Source organism: Falco punctatus (genome assembly GCF_963210335.1).
Source record: "Falco punctatus genome assembly, chromosome: 5".
Lineage (NCBI taxonomy): Eukaryota > Metazoa > Chordata > Aves > Falconiformes > Falconidae > Falco > Falco punctatus.
Window position 1 is genome coordinate 11,972,489 of NC_137584.1, and position 14,098 is coordinate 11,986,586.

General features: G+C 41.0%; 1 protein-coding gene across 2 annotated transcripts in view; it reads right to left on the reverse strand.

Moving 5' to 3' along the window:
- KCNQ5 (potassium voltage-gated channel subfamily Q member 5) overlaps positions 1 to 14,098 on the reverse strand; it is a 301,863-nt gene that overhangs the window by 26,198 nt on the left and 261,567 nt on the right. Inside the window, exons 8-10 of one of the 2 annotated variants that reach the window (XM_080388768.1) lie at positions 12,274 to 12,368; positions 10,703 to 10,729; positions 1,817 to 2,037 (exon numbers count right to left, since the gene is read on the reverse strand). In XM_080388768.1, the coding sequence (XP_080244894.1) occupies positions 1,817 to 2,037; positions 10,703 to 10,729; positions 12,274 to 12,368 (343 nt within the window). The remainder of the gene's footprint in view (positions 1 to 1,816; positions 2,038 to 10,702; positions 10,730 to 12,273; positions 12,369 to 14,098) is intronic. The other variant, XM_080388769.1, reaches the window with a different exon arrangement.

Here is a 14,098-nt window from a genome sequence, read left to right on the forward strand (position 1 = left end):
TCTTCTTAGGTCACTTCCAGGCACAGTACGAGTTACGGGGGTTTAACCTATGAAATCACTTCTGGCCTGGTTTTGGGGAGATACTCATGCTATATAAGTGATTACATAGGGAGCCTAAATTTAGACAGGGTAGCTTCAACCTCACACTGGTACCTAGAGCATTTCTCACTTCCCATTGTGGAGCAAGTGGCCTTGTTCCAGCTCCATGTCAGCGTGAGACCCAGGCCAGCATCACACAGCTCCTGTGCCGCAGCTGCCAAGGGACATGAGCCAGGGCCTGTGCCCCAGAACAGGGCGAGGAGTGGTGAGCAGCCTGGACAGCAGCCTGGTGGCTGGTGTGCCCCAGTAGCTCACTGTAACACAGCCAGATTCAGGATTCGTGCAACTGAGAGGTCTCTGTGGGGGAGGACTAGCCTGGAACGATGACCTTAGCAAACACTGTTGGCTTGTCTTGTTTGCCCTTCAGGAAACCTTTATTTACCCAGGCTTTTCCTGAAGAGATGTGTTGTGTAGGATGTCCTCAGCTGAGGGATGGGGCATTTCAGTTCAATGGGTATTTTGCAACCTACATGTCTGTAATAATATGTACTCTTAAAAAGGAAGCAGACACCAAAATCACACCTCTGTCTAAGTAGTTTTACCACAATTGTTGCATGGAACATGCACGATTGCCATCATAGAAAGAGTTTAAAATTATATCTGTTTACTTGATTTATGTTGTACCTTTCCCATACAGTCAGGGTCACTGTCTCCCGTTGTAGCCGATTGGTTTGTTTCCCTTATTTTCTAGCTGGGGGTCCCACAAGAAAGAACAAAATGTTCTTAAGTTGGCAAAAATATGAATGGAGAAACCCAAATCCAAATGCACCGGGGCAGCGGTACCCCCAGAGCTGTGCAAGTGCAGTTTTCAGTGCCGGACCCGGCCCTTACAGAGCTCGGGCTCAACTGGTGCTCTCGGCTCCTGCCTCTTCGGGGGCTGCTCTGCCCCGCGTCGGTGCTCCCCGTGTAGAGGAGTCACTGTCTCTGTTTGGGCAAGCTTTTTTTGCAGATGAAGACCTTTGCCTGAACACTGGCTAGTTTAATGCCGGGGAGGACCCTAGCTGGTGAATGGAGAGCAGAGAAGGGACAGCACAGGAGGCAGTCTGCGGGAAAGGCTATGTTGTTGCCTGCTGCGGGATCAGCAAGCCATTTTCCCAAAGGTCCACTTCTTCACATGTTAGGAGTCCTTCCTGCATCTAAAACACCCTTTAGAAAGCGATACATAAAAGCAGTAACGCTAGTTTTGTTTGCTAAAGCCACCTGCCTTACTGAACCCGATAAAACCCTGTAAAACTTAAAGCACCTGGCAGTATATCTCTTGGTGGCAGGTGACTGTATCGCCACTGGGGGTAAGAGGGCACTTCCCAGCTCCTCAGCAAGCTCCTCTGTCTGCTGTCAACTCGGCTAGCAAGGGTGCAGCCCGTGCAGCCTTGGCCATGGTGCATGGCCCACCAGCACGAGGCAGCAGGTTTAGGCAGCAGCTTTGGTGGGAGAGGGGCCATGACGGCAGCACTGCTGCAGCCAAATCCGTGGGATGCGTTTAGTCCCCCTGCAATTTTCTGTAGTGACCCTCTTTTCCACCAGTTGCTCCAGAGACACAAGATTTCTTATTAAAAAAAAAATCATTTTGGCACGCTCTTTGAAGTGGGCTATAGCTTTCTTGTGTCTCTGCCCCCAGACAACAATTTTTTCTGCTTTCCAAAAACTGGTTGCATTCACAGTGCAGGTGTGCAAGAGCATAAGCAGTCTGGGAGCAGCATGCACGAAAAACTCCTACCATCGACCACAGGTTTGGGCTGTGAGCTCTTCAGCCGCAGCGAGGGCCTGAAGCGGGTTCGGTCGTTGAAGCTCCAGCTCTTCTGGACTTTGGTTGGGCTGCCCTCGGTGGCAATGTCGGCACTTGGTGACCGGCGATCTCCGACTGAAGACTGCCTGTTCTTTATGCTTTGACCTCGTGGGCTGGCCATCCGCACCCGCTCCTTAAAACTTAGCTTTTGACTGCAAAGGAGAGAAATATATTTTATTTCATAGTTCCTTCACTCAGTTTCTTTTTTCTATTGTACGTTAATGAAAAATAATCTCTAGAAATTATCAATAGTATGAATATTTTTCTTACACACTTTTATTTTCATTGAAAGTATTTAGTTTGGGAATGACGATGATTACATGTAATTGCTTTTTGATAGAGGCATTATCAATCAGTCTGTCTTACAGTACAGAATAACCTTGTAAAGGAAATGAAAATAAATAAATAGAAAGAAATTTCACCCGATTATTATAGATCAAGCTCTATGATTTTTTTTTCCTATTCCTTTAATTTTAAATAGGTTTATTTCCATCTTAGTCTGTCCAGCTCAGTGCATTTCTGGCCATTTCTTCAGATAAACAAGAACAAAATGTATTCTATTATTACTGCATGCCATGTAGTATTTGTTTGGTTTTTTTTTTTTTTTAAGCAGGCAAAAATACTGTTAGTATCCTCATGCTTTTTCAAGATGTGGCACTTCCAACATTTCATATGCATTGTTAGTGATCACTCATATCCAGAATTCCTTGTTACAGCACTTACTTGGACAAGACGAAACCAAAATTAACAAAACATCCATGAAACAGTGTGATGACCAATTAATAGAAATGTTATGATATGCTGTGTGGTTGCTGGAGATGAAGCTGGGAGCTGGTTACCTGCAGGTGGTATCGGACTGGTGCTTCAGGACAGGTCCAGGAGCCCAGCAAACCTCATGACTGTGACTGCAGGATCAACGGTGGCCCTGTGGTCTTACAGTTGGCCAACTGTAGGCTGATTTTTTCCCCTCCTGTGCTTATAACCCTCCCCTCCAGTCAGCTACAAGTGAGATATGCAGATTTTCTACTTCCCAGTGCTTAAATTACCTTTCTTGATGTTCAAACATATCTGATGAACATCCTGTGGTCACCATGACTATCTGCCAATGTTTTTCCACTATTTAACATTTTTGCTTTTGTTTGTCTCTCCCTGTAGCAGAAGGCACAAAGGGGAAACAGAAAGGAAGTCTGATACTAAGGTCTGAAACCTTGTTTTATTTACAAGGTTAAGTTCAATCGCCTTTACAAAGCAATGGTCACCTTGATCAGTGGTCCTGTTCTTGCAAGGCTAGAGATAACGGGAGCAATGCAGTAGCTGCTCCAGGTAGGATGTTACTGGGTCTGGCAGTCCTGCTGCCCTGGCATAGGCTTTGGGAGTGCTTTTAAAACACCTACAGCAAAGACTGTCTACCTGCAAATTATAATTGTACTTGAAGTTACGACACTTTCCAGTACTCTCAAAGTCTTTGCCTTTAAACTTCAGCATGCCCATAAGATGTTTTCAACAGAAATGTATTCTGCAGCTAATTAACTAGTGCTAACCAATATGGACTATGTGGTTCTTAGATGTTTAACCTACTGCCCTCTGAAAATACAGTGTTAATGTGTAATTATATGAAATGGAAAGCAGTTATAAACTTCTGTGGCTGTGAAATGTTGAGATAATCAGATATTTTCGTCCATGCATAGCATAGCATAACATTCTGAATACAAACATCACAGAGAGCAGAAAGGATGCAGTTTGTAGCAGGCAAAGCACATGCTGGGAAGCTTATAATGAGATAATTTTCAAGAATGCTAAAAAAATATGCACATCAATAGAAAGATTATTAGATAAATGTATATCTATATGGCATGTTGAATCACTTGAATGAATAACTTTACTATAATTTCTGAATGTTATCCCCTTCCTTCCTTGCCCATAGTAAGCAACTGTTGAAATAGACCCACATCATGGTGCTGGAAGTGTTATCTATTTCCATTGCAAATCATTACCCAGACCTGCAGTAATGTGTGCTGTTGCATATGCAATATAAAAGACCCACAGAACCTACTATTTGAAAGAAAAGTGAGTTCTAAAATTTAATTTTCAATGCAAATTACATTTAAAGACTGAATTACATTTCAGCTCAGGAATCTTTTGCATTGTACAACCTAATGAAAATATAAGCTGTAAAATAGTTATTAACCACATTATTGCAACGTCATACTATACAGAATGAGCAACAGAATCAAAATGGATTTCTTATAGATATTATTCCTAGGGATGTATCCCCTGTGCTTTTTTTAAAGTCTTTTTATTGTATTTGCTATTGAAGCATGAAATCAACTACTTTTATTTTTTTAGCAAATCTTAGAGTAAAAAAGTTTCTGGTAAGGTCTCTTCCTGTGGCACTAGTTAAAATGAAAGGGAAATTGATAAAATAGCCATAAAAACTATCAGTATAGATTGTATTTTTTATAATCCCATTAACTCCAAAGTAAAAATGAAAATAAAAAATGAAGAAGCACATGTGTTCTGTTGATTAATTTGTACTAATAAAAGCAATCACTGCCTTTAAATTATTTGTACACATGGTTATTTAATTTATAAAAGCTGAATGGTACACAATGGCTACTTAACCTGAATATCTTTAGTTCTCCAAAACAAAGCAATGAGGCAATGGTGAAAGGAACAGTAGACACTTCATCTGAACTAGAGACAGTTTTCAAAAGTGCAACACTGAGAATGAAAATATTAATTTAAAATGCAGACCTCATACTTAAAAAAAAAAATAAATATCTGCTTTGTAGCAGTGGCAATGTAATGGCATGCCAAGGGTCCATGCAGAGGATGCTGCATCATGAAAAGAAATGCAACCCCTGAAGGAAGCATGGTTTTGAAACTCTATTTTGCATCTTGAGAGTTTCTCCAAAGACACTGGTTATAGCAGTTCTTCACTTCTTGGATCCCTGTCCCTATTCTGAGACTGGTGGGAACTGTTCCTGAAGTCACTGGGTCCTACTCAGCGCAGATATAAATTATATGACTTTCAGTAGTGGAGAATTAATGCTCAGGAGAAGAAAGCTGCTGTCCTTGGCAGCGTGCTGCCATAGGGCTCCTCTGTGGTGTGAATATATGACAAATAACAGTTCATGAGGGAGTAACTGAATCAGCATTTCAGGGGCATCCTGACCAGGTTTTTTCCTACAGGGAAAATATCCTTTTTCTAATAGGCTGTATAGTTCCTGGCTCTTGATTCTCTGTTGCAATAGTGGCAGAGATGGTGTTAGAGATACGAGGTGGAGATAATCTTATGCCCTTTCAAGCACCTTTGGGCATTCTGCACTTGAATCAGTAGCCGCTGAAGCCTTTAGGGCCCTTTATTCTGATTTAGTGCTTGCTGGAGTAGCACTGTCCAATGCCACGCCAACAATCCTTCACCTCTTGCAGGACCTAGGCTATTATATTTTTCTCTCTCCTCTTTTCTCTTTTTACATGATATCCAAAGGAAATTCCTTGAATTAATGGGGAAATTAAACCTGTTAATGGCCACTGGAAATGCACATATTCCTGTAAGTACTCCCAAACTTTAAGTTGAATGTTGGTCCAAAAGGCAAAAGCCATGATAAAGAATCAGGAAAGTGAAATTACACAAGTTCCTGAATCAGACCTAAAGGACAAGGATCTGAGAGAACGACAGCTGACTCCAGTCATCTCTGCATTCCTTTAGATGTGTGTCTGTCCATCAATTCTTGTACGTTATGTCATTGATAGTTTATCCCAGTTGGTTTATATACTTACTTGCTCCCTATTACAATCTTCCCTGGCAACAGTAATCTTTGTGGACCTATTTCTACTCTGTTCTTGAGGTTGCAAGTTGTAGAATATATTCATATCTACAAGTCTGGAGCTTTGAAGCATCTTTTAGTAGAGATCAATTACAACTGGCACCTACGGAAAAAAAGCAAGTGACTTCTCTATTTGTTTGCCTTCTGGAATGGCAGTTGTGGGATCTTACCACTCATTCATTCCTCCTGTCAGTACATGCATGACCCGTTCACTTCCCTAGACAGCAAAGGACTTTCCAGTTATTATTTCTTCTTTAAATTTTGTCTTTTTCACCTTTGATTTACGAAGGAATAGGTGTTCAGGGACACTAGAGGTCACTGTAGTTTCATTGCAGGGGGAACGCACACTTCTCTGCTGGACCACATGACTAGACTTGATAAGATTTTGTTTTAATTGATAAATGCCTACAAATACAAATGCCTACTTTGCTTTTCTCTCCCGTACTCACAGCTCTGTCTGTCTTCCGTGGACCATCTTACTATACTTCTCTGTTAACGGAGCATCTCTGCTTCCCAATCCCACTCCCCTATTTCCCTGCCTACCTTCCTGCATTTCTGGTCAGGTTTATCTTCTGCTCTGCTTCAGCCTCAGACCTGCAGCACTACTGCTTGCTGCTAGTCGCAACTTAACATTTGTTTTTCAGCTTTTCATACTGAGCCAGCTGGTGGAAGCAGAAAGAGGAAGAAACTGAAGTGAATCAGAAGTAACTGGAGGGCCTGAGGGTGAGGGAAAATGCTTTGGATCTCAAGTCAAGAAAGAAGCTAAAACTGCCAAAAATTATTACCCATGGCAAACAACAGCAAGCAAAGATGCATGCCAGTTTTCAGCAGTTCCAATAAATAGACGTTGATTCTTACCAAGCCTACAGACAACTTCACTGAACTTAGGCTAAGCTGAACAAATGTGAATACAATGGATAGTATGGAGAGACCTGAAGTTCAAACGTTCAAGGCTTCTCCACCAGTCTCATGCTAGGACCATGAACCCAAGAAATGTAGTGTTACATCTCATACCTTCAATGCGTAATAACAAGAATTTCAGGGATAGAATGTCTTAAAGTTCAACCATCAAACAGAAAAAAATAAATTAAGTTCAGGGGTTTTGTGTATTTTTTCCTTTTCCAAAACAATTTCTAGATGAAAAGAAACTATTTTTTATCTTCATTTTCTGTCATCAGTTTGTACTTCTATTGTCTTTTACATTAGTTTTGAAAAGTAAGAAAAAAAATTGTAATAAGCCTGAGTATAAAGCAAGGGTTTCTTCCCATAAATTCCGTCCACCTAGGAATTACCATTTTTGGTAAGAGACACAGTTTCCACAGAATTCAGCTGAAGCAGATGGTTGATTTCATATGCATTCCTCTACCTTCCAGTACAGGATGCAGGCACAGCTTCCACAGGCTGTGTCCAAGGGGATTCTTCTCAACAACAATTGCACGTTTTGACTGTTGGTATTGCCTAGTGTGTTATAGCTTAATATTCCCCACTAATTATTAGGTGGAGAACTCAACAGCCATGGTTATAAAAATCCTCTTGGACTTGGGGAATTGTCTTTACCCAAATATTCAACCCCGTTTTAAGATCTCCGCAGGGTAATGCATTTTAAAAGTTCAGCTCTCAGGCAGAGAAGGGGAACCAGGCTTTGGCAAACAGCAGCATGTTGCACACTGCAATTGTCCGACCTGATGAGTTTCAGAGAACTGGTATTATTGCCATTGTATTAATGTCATTGCAGGCAACAAGCAACAAAGGAATTACAAGCACTTAAAAATAAATAAATCAAGAAACCTCCTTTGGAGTAGTAAGGAACTGTAAAGCACTAAGGAGGGGAAGTAAATGAATCATGCACCTGATGTTAGCTGGCATTCTCAAACATCATGTGAATAGGCAGGATGCTGAATACCTATGTTTCCGAGGGGTGTACATCCTGAAGAGCTTCTGTTTATTACTACAAAGCTTACTAGGACTGAGGGGAGATAGAGGACCATGTTACTAAGCATTCCACTGCTAGGTAAGGGTTTAGGCTTTCCACCTCAAGTTAGATTCTGCATCACGGGCAATTCCTTTTTCAGATGCTGCATGCAAAGAGTTTACATTAAATCTACTTCTAGAAACAGATATGAAATAGGAGGTGGACAGCATTCCAGAGAATTGTTTCCCTCAGAGCAGGGATGAGTTTTTCCCCCAAGCTCCTATACCGGCAGAATTCCTCCTTATTGACCAGGAGTTGTCTGAATAGGGAATTCATATTCAAGTTCACTAGTTACAACACTAGACGGGTGACGTTCATCCTTTGCAGACACCCAATGCATGTCGTACACACAGCTTGAGACTGCTTATGCTCTCAGGATGTTGTAAGATTCATCAGTTGATCTAGTTTCCTGCACAGGAAGAATTTCAGCCACGTTGCACAACTGAACAGAAATAAATATTGTTTGCATTCAGTGTGTGCATTTGTAGATACGGAGAATTTAACATACAGGCTTTTTAAATAACTTGCAGAACTCTAGAACTGATTTATAGAAATATCTCATTTACAGCAAGGATACACCAGAGAGGTTGTCTACCATTACTTTTGATAAATGATTAAGTAGAACACTTCTGTGTAATATTTTGAGAGATACAACATACATATTTTTCTTAAAATCAGTATGAAGCTACAGCCTCATAATCACAGCTCTCTCAACTCATGCACAGCAACATTTAGTTACCTAGTGAAAGACTGTAGGTCTATACATGACAAAATGCAAGAATTCGTTTCTGTAAATATAAAAGTAATTTTGGTAGGAAAAAAAAATATATAATTTTTGTTACCTAAAGTAATAAAAGTTTTTCTCCACTGTTATTAGAACGGAGTACAGAACAAAGAGCATATTCAGAAAGCAATCCAATGCACAACTTGTGCAAACACAACTTCATTTAAAGAGTGAAACAAGAAGCAGCTTACTTAGTTCACATAGCATCCCATGCAAGTCACTCGGCATTGCAGAAAGAAAGAAATTAAATGGTCGAGGACAGTTATCTTGAAGTACATTGCAGCATTTTGCACTTACGTTTTTACCACAAAAGACCACATACACCACATGTATTTTAAATGATACAAACATATGCAATATATCAGCATAAGAAGGATAAACAGCCACTGACAGAACACACCTTTTTTAAAAGGCACTGAGTGGTCTTCAAAGTTTTTACTGTAGACCAGGATCTCAGGAGTTAACTAGTACAATCTTATACGTACACTAATTTGCAGCAGTGCACATATTAGTTAAGAGTTTCTGCAGGGACAAACATCTTCCATTAAGTCAAAATAAAGTGAAAAAATCTGGCTAAATCATTGATTACTTTTAAAACCACAATAGTTATCATTAACATGGAGCATGTAATATAGTTCTGACAGCTGGGGGTTTTTTTGCATCTAGTTTCTTTTTGTAAGCAAATTTGTCTCTCCAAGTGCTCGCAAGTACAGTTGGGAATAACGTTTTGGAGGTACGTACTCATTTACTGCCAACTTCAGTCTCACTTTTAAAAAAGCCAAAGTAAAATTTAAATGTTGCTGTTGAAAGAGTAGGAAATATGGCTGGCATGTGCAAAAAATTTGGATCAAGCTGTAATAATTTGATGAAATCAATTTAATGAAAGCAAGCCTATGGAGACAATGTGTATGAAAAGTCACAGATCTGACAAAGCAAGTGCAGTGCTCATGATGGATATCTCAGAGCAAATCCAGTCCCCTCAAGTTACTGTGACGCAGTTAAGTGCACATCAGGAAAAGGATGGAGTCAGGTGCCAGAGGAGCAACCTGGAGAATGGAACGGGACACGGGTAGTGGATGTGAAAACTTTCCACCCCGGACTGAATAACCCAGAAGAGTTTGTGAACCACAGTACAACTCAGGGGCGGATGTATTTTGGGGGTTGATGTGTCACACTGACACTTTTTTTCTTGGCTTTTCATCATTTTCTGCTCAGAAGTAAACGCCACTATTCCCTGATCGTGCTGATACTGCAGTGCTGGCTGCCAAATGCCCGCCGAGTCCCAGCCCTAAAGAGTTTAGAGGCCGGGTAATTTCTCTTGTAGCCACCAGGTCCTTTCCTCTCCCTAAGGATTCAGGCTCTCAGCACAGCAAAGAGCAGCATTTCCTCCTAGTGCCTCAGGACGGGCATCTCCAGGGCTTGATATACCCAGCCAGGACAGCCCTGCCTCTGTGTGCTGCAGGCAGCTGGCCCTCAGCCGGCATCCAGGCTGGGTGCAAACCCCACCTGCCCTCCCAGCCAGAGGAATTTATTTATTTCTTTCCTTATTTATAGAGAGATGCCAAGCTGCCTCCTCTGCCCCAACAGGGCCATTAGAGAGTGCCATCCGTGCAGCCGGGAGGGGGTGAGCCACTGAAGCGGTGCTCCCCCCCCACCTGCTGCATCCCAAAACACTCCTTGGGAGGGGATGGCCGGAACAGGTTAGGAAACACGGAGACATGGCACTGAGGAAAGCTTGAGGATGCTTCTGCAGAGCAGCACAGACCCCTGCTGAGGTGAAATCCAACCAGCCCTGTCGGGGGGTCCTCCCTCTGTGACAGAGGGCTGACGGGCTTGCTCGCAAAGCCAAGTTCAACTATGTGCCTCAACTTAACTGGGATTCCTGGAAGCTGTGAGCACCAATTTTATGGCAGAAGCTGGGGGCCATGTCCTTGCTCAGGAGCTGGGTCTGGGGAGGCTGCTCCACTCTGCCGCTGTTCGAACCGAGCTCCCCCTCAAAGTTAAATCGTGTGGCTAGAAACATAAAAAATTGCCTAGTTTTTCCATACAAAAACTGGGACAAAGAAGCAAATTTCAGCAGCATTAGTCTATTGATATGAGTTCAAAAAAAATGCTATTTGTGATCGTCAACAGTTACAATTCGTGGAACCTACTGTACAGAACCTGAGATACCAAAAAGCCATTAAGAAGCAGTGATCTCACAGATAAAAGAAATAAAAGAAACTACAAACCTGCTAGAAGGTTCTCCTTGTTCTTTTCTTCAGGTCAGGGAGTGGGAGGGAAAAACATACTTGTTATGCAGATAGTAATTACATTACTTAGTTACAGATGAAGTTAGACATATGATAAACATAAATGGATATGTTAATGTTAATTAGTGTACAACACACACGATACATTGCAACCACAAAAACATTCAAGCAAGACTCATAACTACAATGCTTCTGAAAAAGGAACTTTTGGTTGTTTTAACACATGCATAACATGCTTAGTACATACCACTGCAGACTGAGTTGGCAAAGCACTTAGGCAAAATGCATTGCTGACACATATATAACATAAAGCTGTAGGCTCTTATTAGATAAAGTTATCTCTGGTAAATAAAAAGGTTTAGTTTTAGGATAGCACAGCAACACACTTATTTAAAATAACAAGAAGATGCTCTTTTGAGGCACAGTCATATTTTAGAATATTTTAGGTGGAATACAGCTTCATTATTTATTTAATTTTATATCCATCCATTTATACCAATGTTGCCTTCAACCTGTTTGTATATGTCAAAAATCAGTATTTCATGTAACTTTTCATCTAAAAGCTCCTTTTAGTTTGAAACATTTTGGGATTACAGTTACGGTAATGGATTACTTATGGTTCTGTTCTTGTCACCTCTTTGAAATTCAAAGATCAGCTTTGGGTACCCAGCCAAACCTCTTTTTGGCTGAGCTTTTTGGCACACGATTACCTTTTTGCTGTCATGTGGATGTTCATCACCCAGCTTTGAGAGAAACCACTAATTCTCTTGCACTGTCTGCAATAACAACAGTTAGGATGCTTATCAGAGCTTTCCCATAAGGCTCTTAGTGCTCTCGGTTTCGATCTTTATCAAGTATCTTTTACTTCCTGATTTGTGCCCCATATTGAATCAGTCACCTTACTGCCTTCTGGTAAATCTTTTACTGAATTATAGAAAAGTCTTGGGCTGCCAGTGCTCTGTGAATTCTCACCCAAACTAGGACATCAAATATCTCCTGTCTGCCAAACTGTGACATCAGGTCTTTTTAGTCATCTTCCACTGGCTGCATGTATAACTGAGGATATAATTTGCCCTAAGGAAATACTGAATATATCAGAAATGATGACAAAAAGGAGCAAATTCCCCAGCGCATTCACCTGCAGAACACCACAAGGCTCTCTCCACCTGGAAAGGTGTATCTGTAGCTATAGCCTTATACAGAGGCACAGGCTGAAAAACAGCATTAAATCAAGGAACAAGCTCTCCATCACACCTAGTATTTTCTTCCTTAGAGGTAATTTGGAACGGGGCGAAACATTAACCTTGCTATATGAGTTTTGGGGAAAATGTTTCTAGTGCCTGTGCTCAGTGATATTTCTTAGATAAAGAGCAACGATTTGCATTTCTCCCCCTGTCCTAGGCTCCTAGATAACAACGACCTGATTTGTTAGTTGAAATCTTTAACGAGAGGACTTAAGAAGACAAAACAAGACGAATCAGACAAATAATTATTCTCTATAAGCTTGAACAGACATCGAGAACAGCACCAGCTGCCATATTTGTACCTACTTTGTAGGGCTGCAGGTATGCAAGGCCTTCAAATGAGGCTTCCAGGTAGCAATGGAAACCGATTTCTCATCAGCCGCATAACTACGCCATACACACTACGTGCAGGATATATGGTAAAAAAGAAAAAAACAAGGCAAGAGGGAGCAGGGGATGAAACAAAAAATTGAAAAGCAGATTAGTAACCAATACAAGTCACGGCTTTCTTTTATCATTCATAGCACTGATACATGCCTGAGGGGAGGAAGAATACTTTCATAATATCGCCAGGTGGCTGTCAGGTTTGTTCGGCTGGCGTCAGTAGAATAAAACCGCCAAGAAGCCTGGTATGGGGAAACAATAGAAAAGCACAAAGGAACCAAGAACATGAAGTGACAATGCCACCACACTGATTATGGAGAGAGGGAACGTTGCTGAAATTGGGGTGTGCTCTGTTAGGTTGATTAAGAAGATACTGGTAAAACCCTACCAAAACTTTTGTGAGTCAGAGTACACTTTACACAGTAAAGTAAGAGTTCCTGGCTTTGTGGAAGCACCAGACGATATTCAGCACATGAAGGTGCTCAAAAAAGCATTACAGTGACTTATTTGTGACAAGTCCGTAGGGGACACCCATACGAGCTTGCAGTCTGAGTAAAAGAAAGTATCATAATACATTTTGAAAATTATAATGAAAACCAGACAAAAAGAATTTAGAAGACAAGTATTCTCTGCGGTTTGAAACACAGCTAAATGTTTAAAAACACAAAATAAATAATTTCAAAGGTGAGTGACCAAAGCATAGCATTGGCAGTGTTTGGATTAACTGCATGTAGACAGTAAGACACATCTTTTGTTCTACAAACTGGAACAGCTCATACCTGTATTAATTTGTACTAGCTGAGTATCTGCACTGCCTGCATATTGTCAACCACTAAACGCCATCCAGGTATTCTTGTACAGGGTCTAATGCCCTGTGCTTTCTTACTGCATATCTCCCAGAAATACATCTAGTCTTCATCTACAGAGGGAGAACCTGTCACTTGCTTTGCAAATTGTTCCACTGGTTTATCACTCTCATTGTCAAAAACTTTTGCATTATTTTTAATTTGAAACACTTTGGTTTTGGCTTATAGCCAGAGATATTTGTTGTGTTTCTGTATGCTACGTTAAATAGTCTTCTGCGTTCCAGTACTTCCCCCCTGGACTTCTATGTTCGAATAATATTCACAATGAATACTTCTTATAAGCTAAATAAATCGAGAAGAGCATGTCCATATGAAATAGTTCAGTTTTCTATAGTGATACCTTAGCTATCTTTAAGTCAGGTACAGACTCTAGAAGACATTATATCTATGGCAACAGAGGAGTAAGCACAGACCAGTTCTACAGAGTTAATGATTAGAAAATGGACATTACTCTGGTAAGCTAGAGCACACTGATTTCCATGGTAGTTCTTGTTGATATCCACAACAGACAATTTAAAACAGCCTAGGCACTGTTGCAGTAGACAAGGATATGCAGTTCAGACACATCCTGCATTTACAAACATGAAATTTTCTCCAGTCCTGGCCTCATTTCTTCCCAATGTTTTCTTTGCTTTTTCCAATTTTTCCATCTCATTTACAAACTGTAGATGCTGAGTTGATATGTAGCATGTTAGTAGCAGCATCACCATACCGCAGTAATACCAGCCGTCTCCTTCTCGTTACCTTTCTGGTTCTGAATCTAAGGACTGTAATAAACCAGCTGGAGCAGCATACTGGGAACTTGTATGAAGCTCCTGACCCTTCTTTCCCAATCTTTCTCCTCCTTCATCAGGTCCTTTCCAGAGTCACTAAAACTGGGA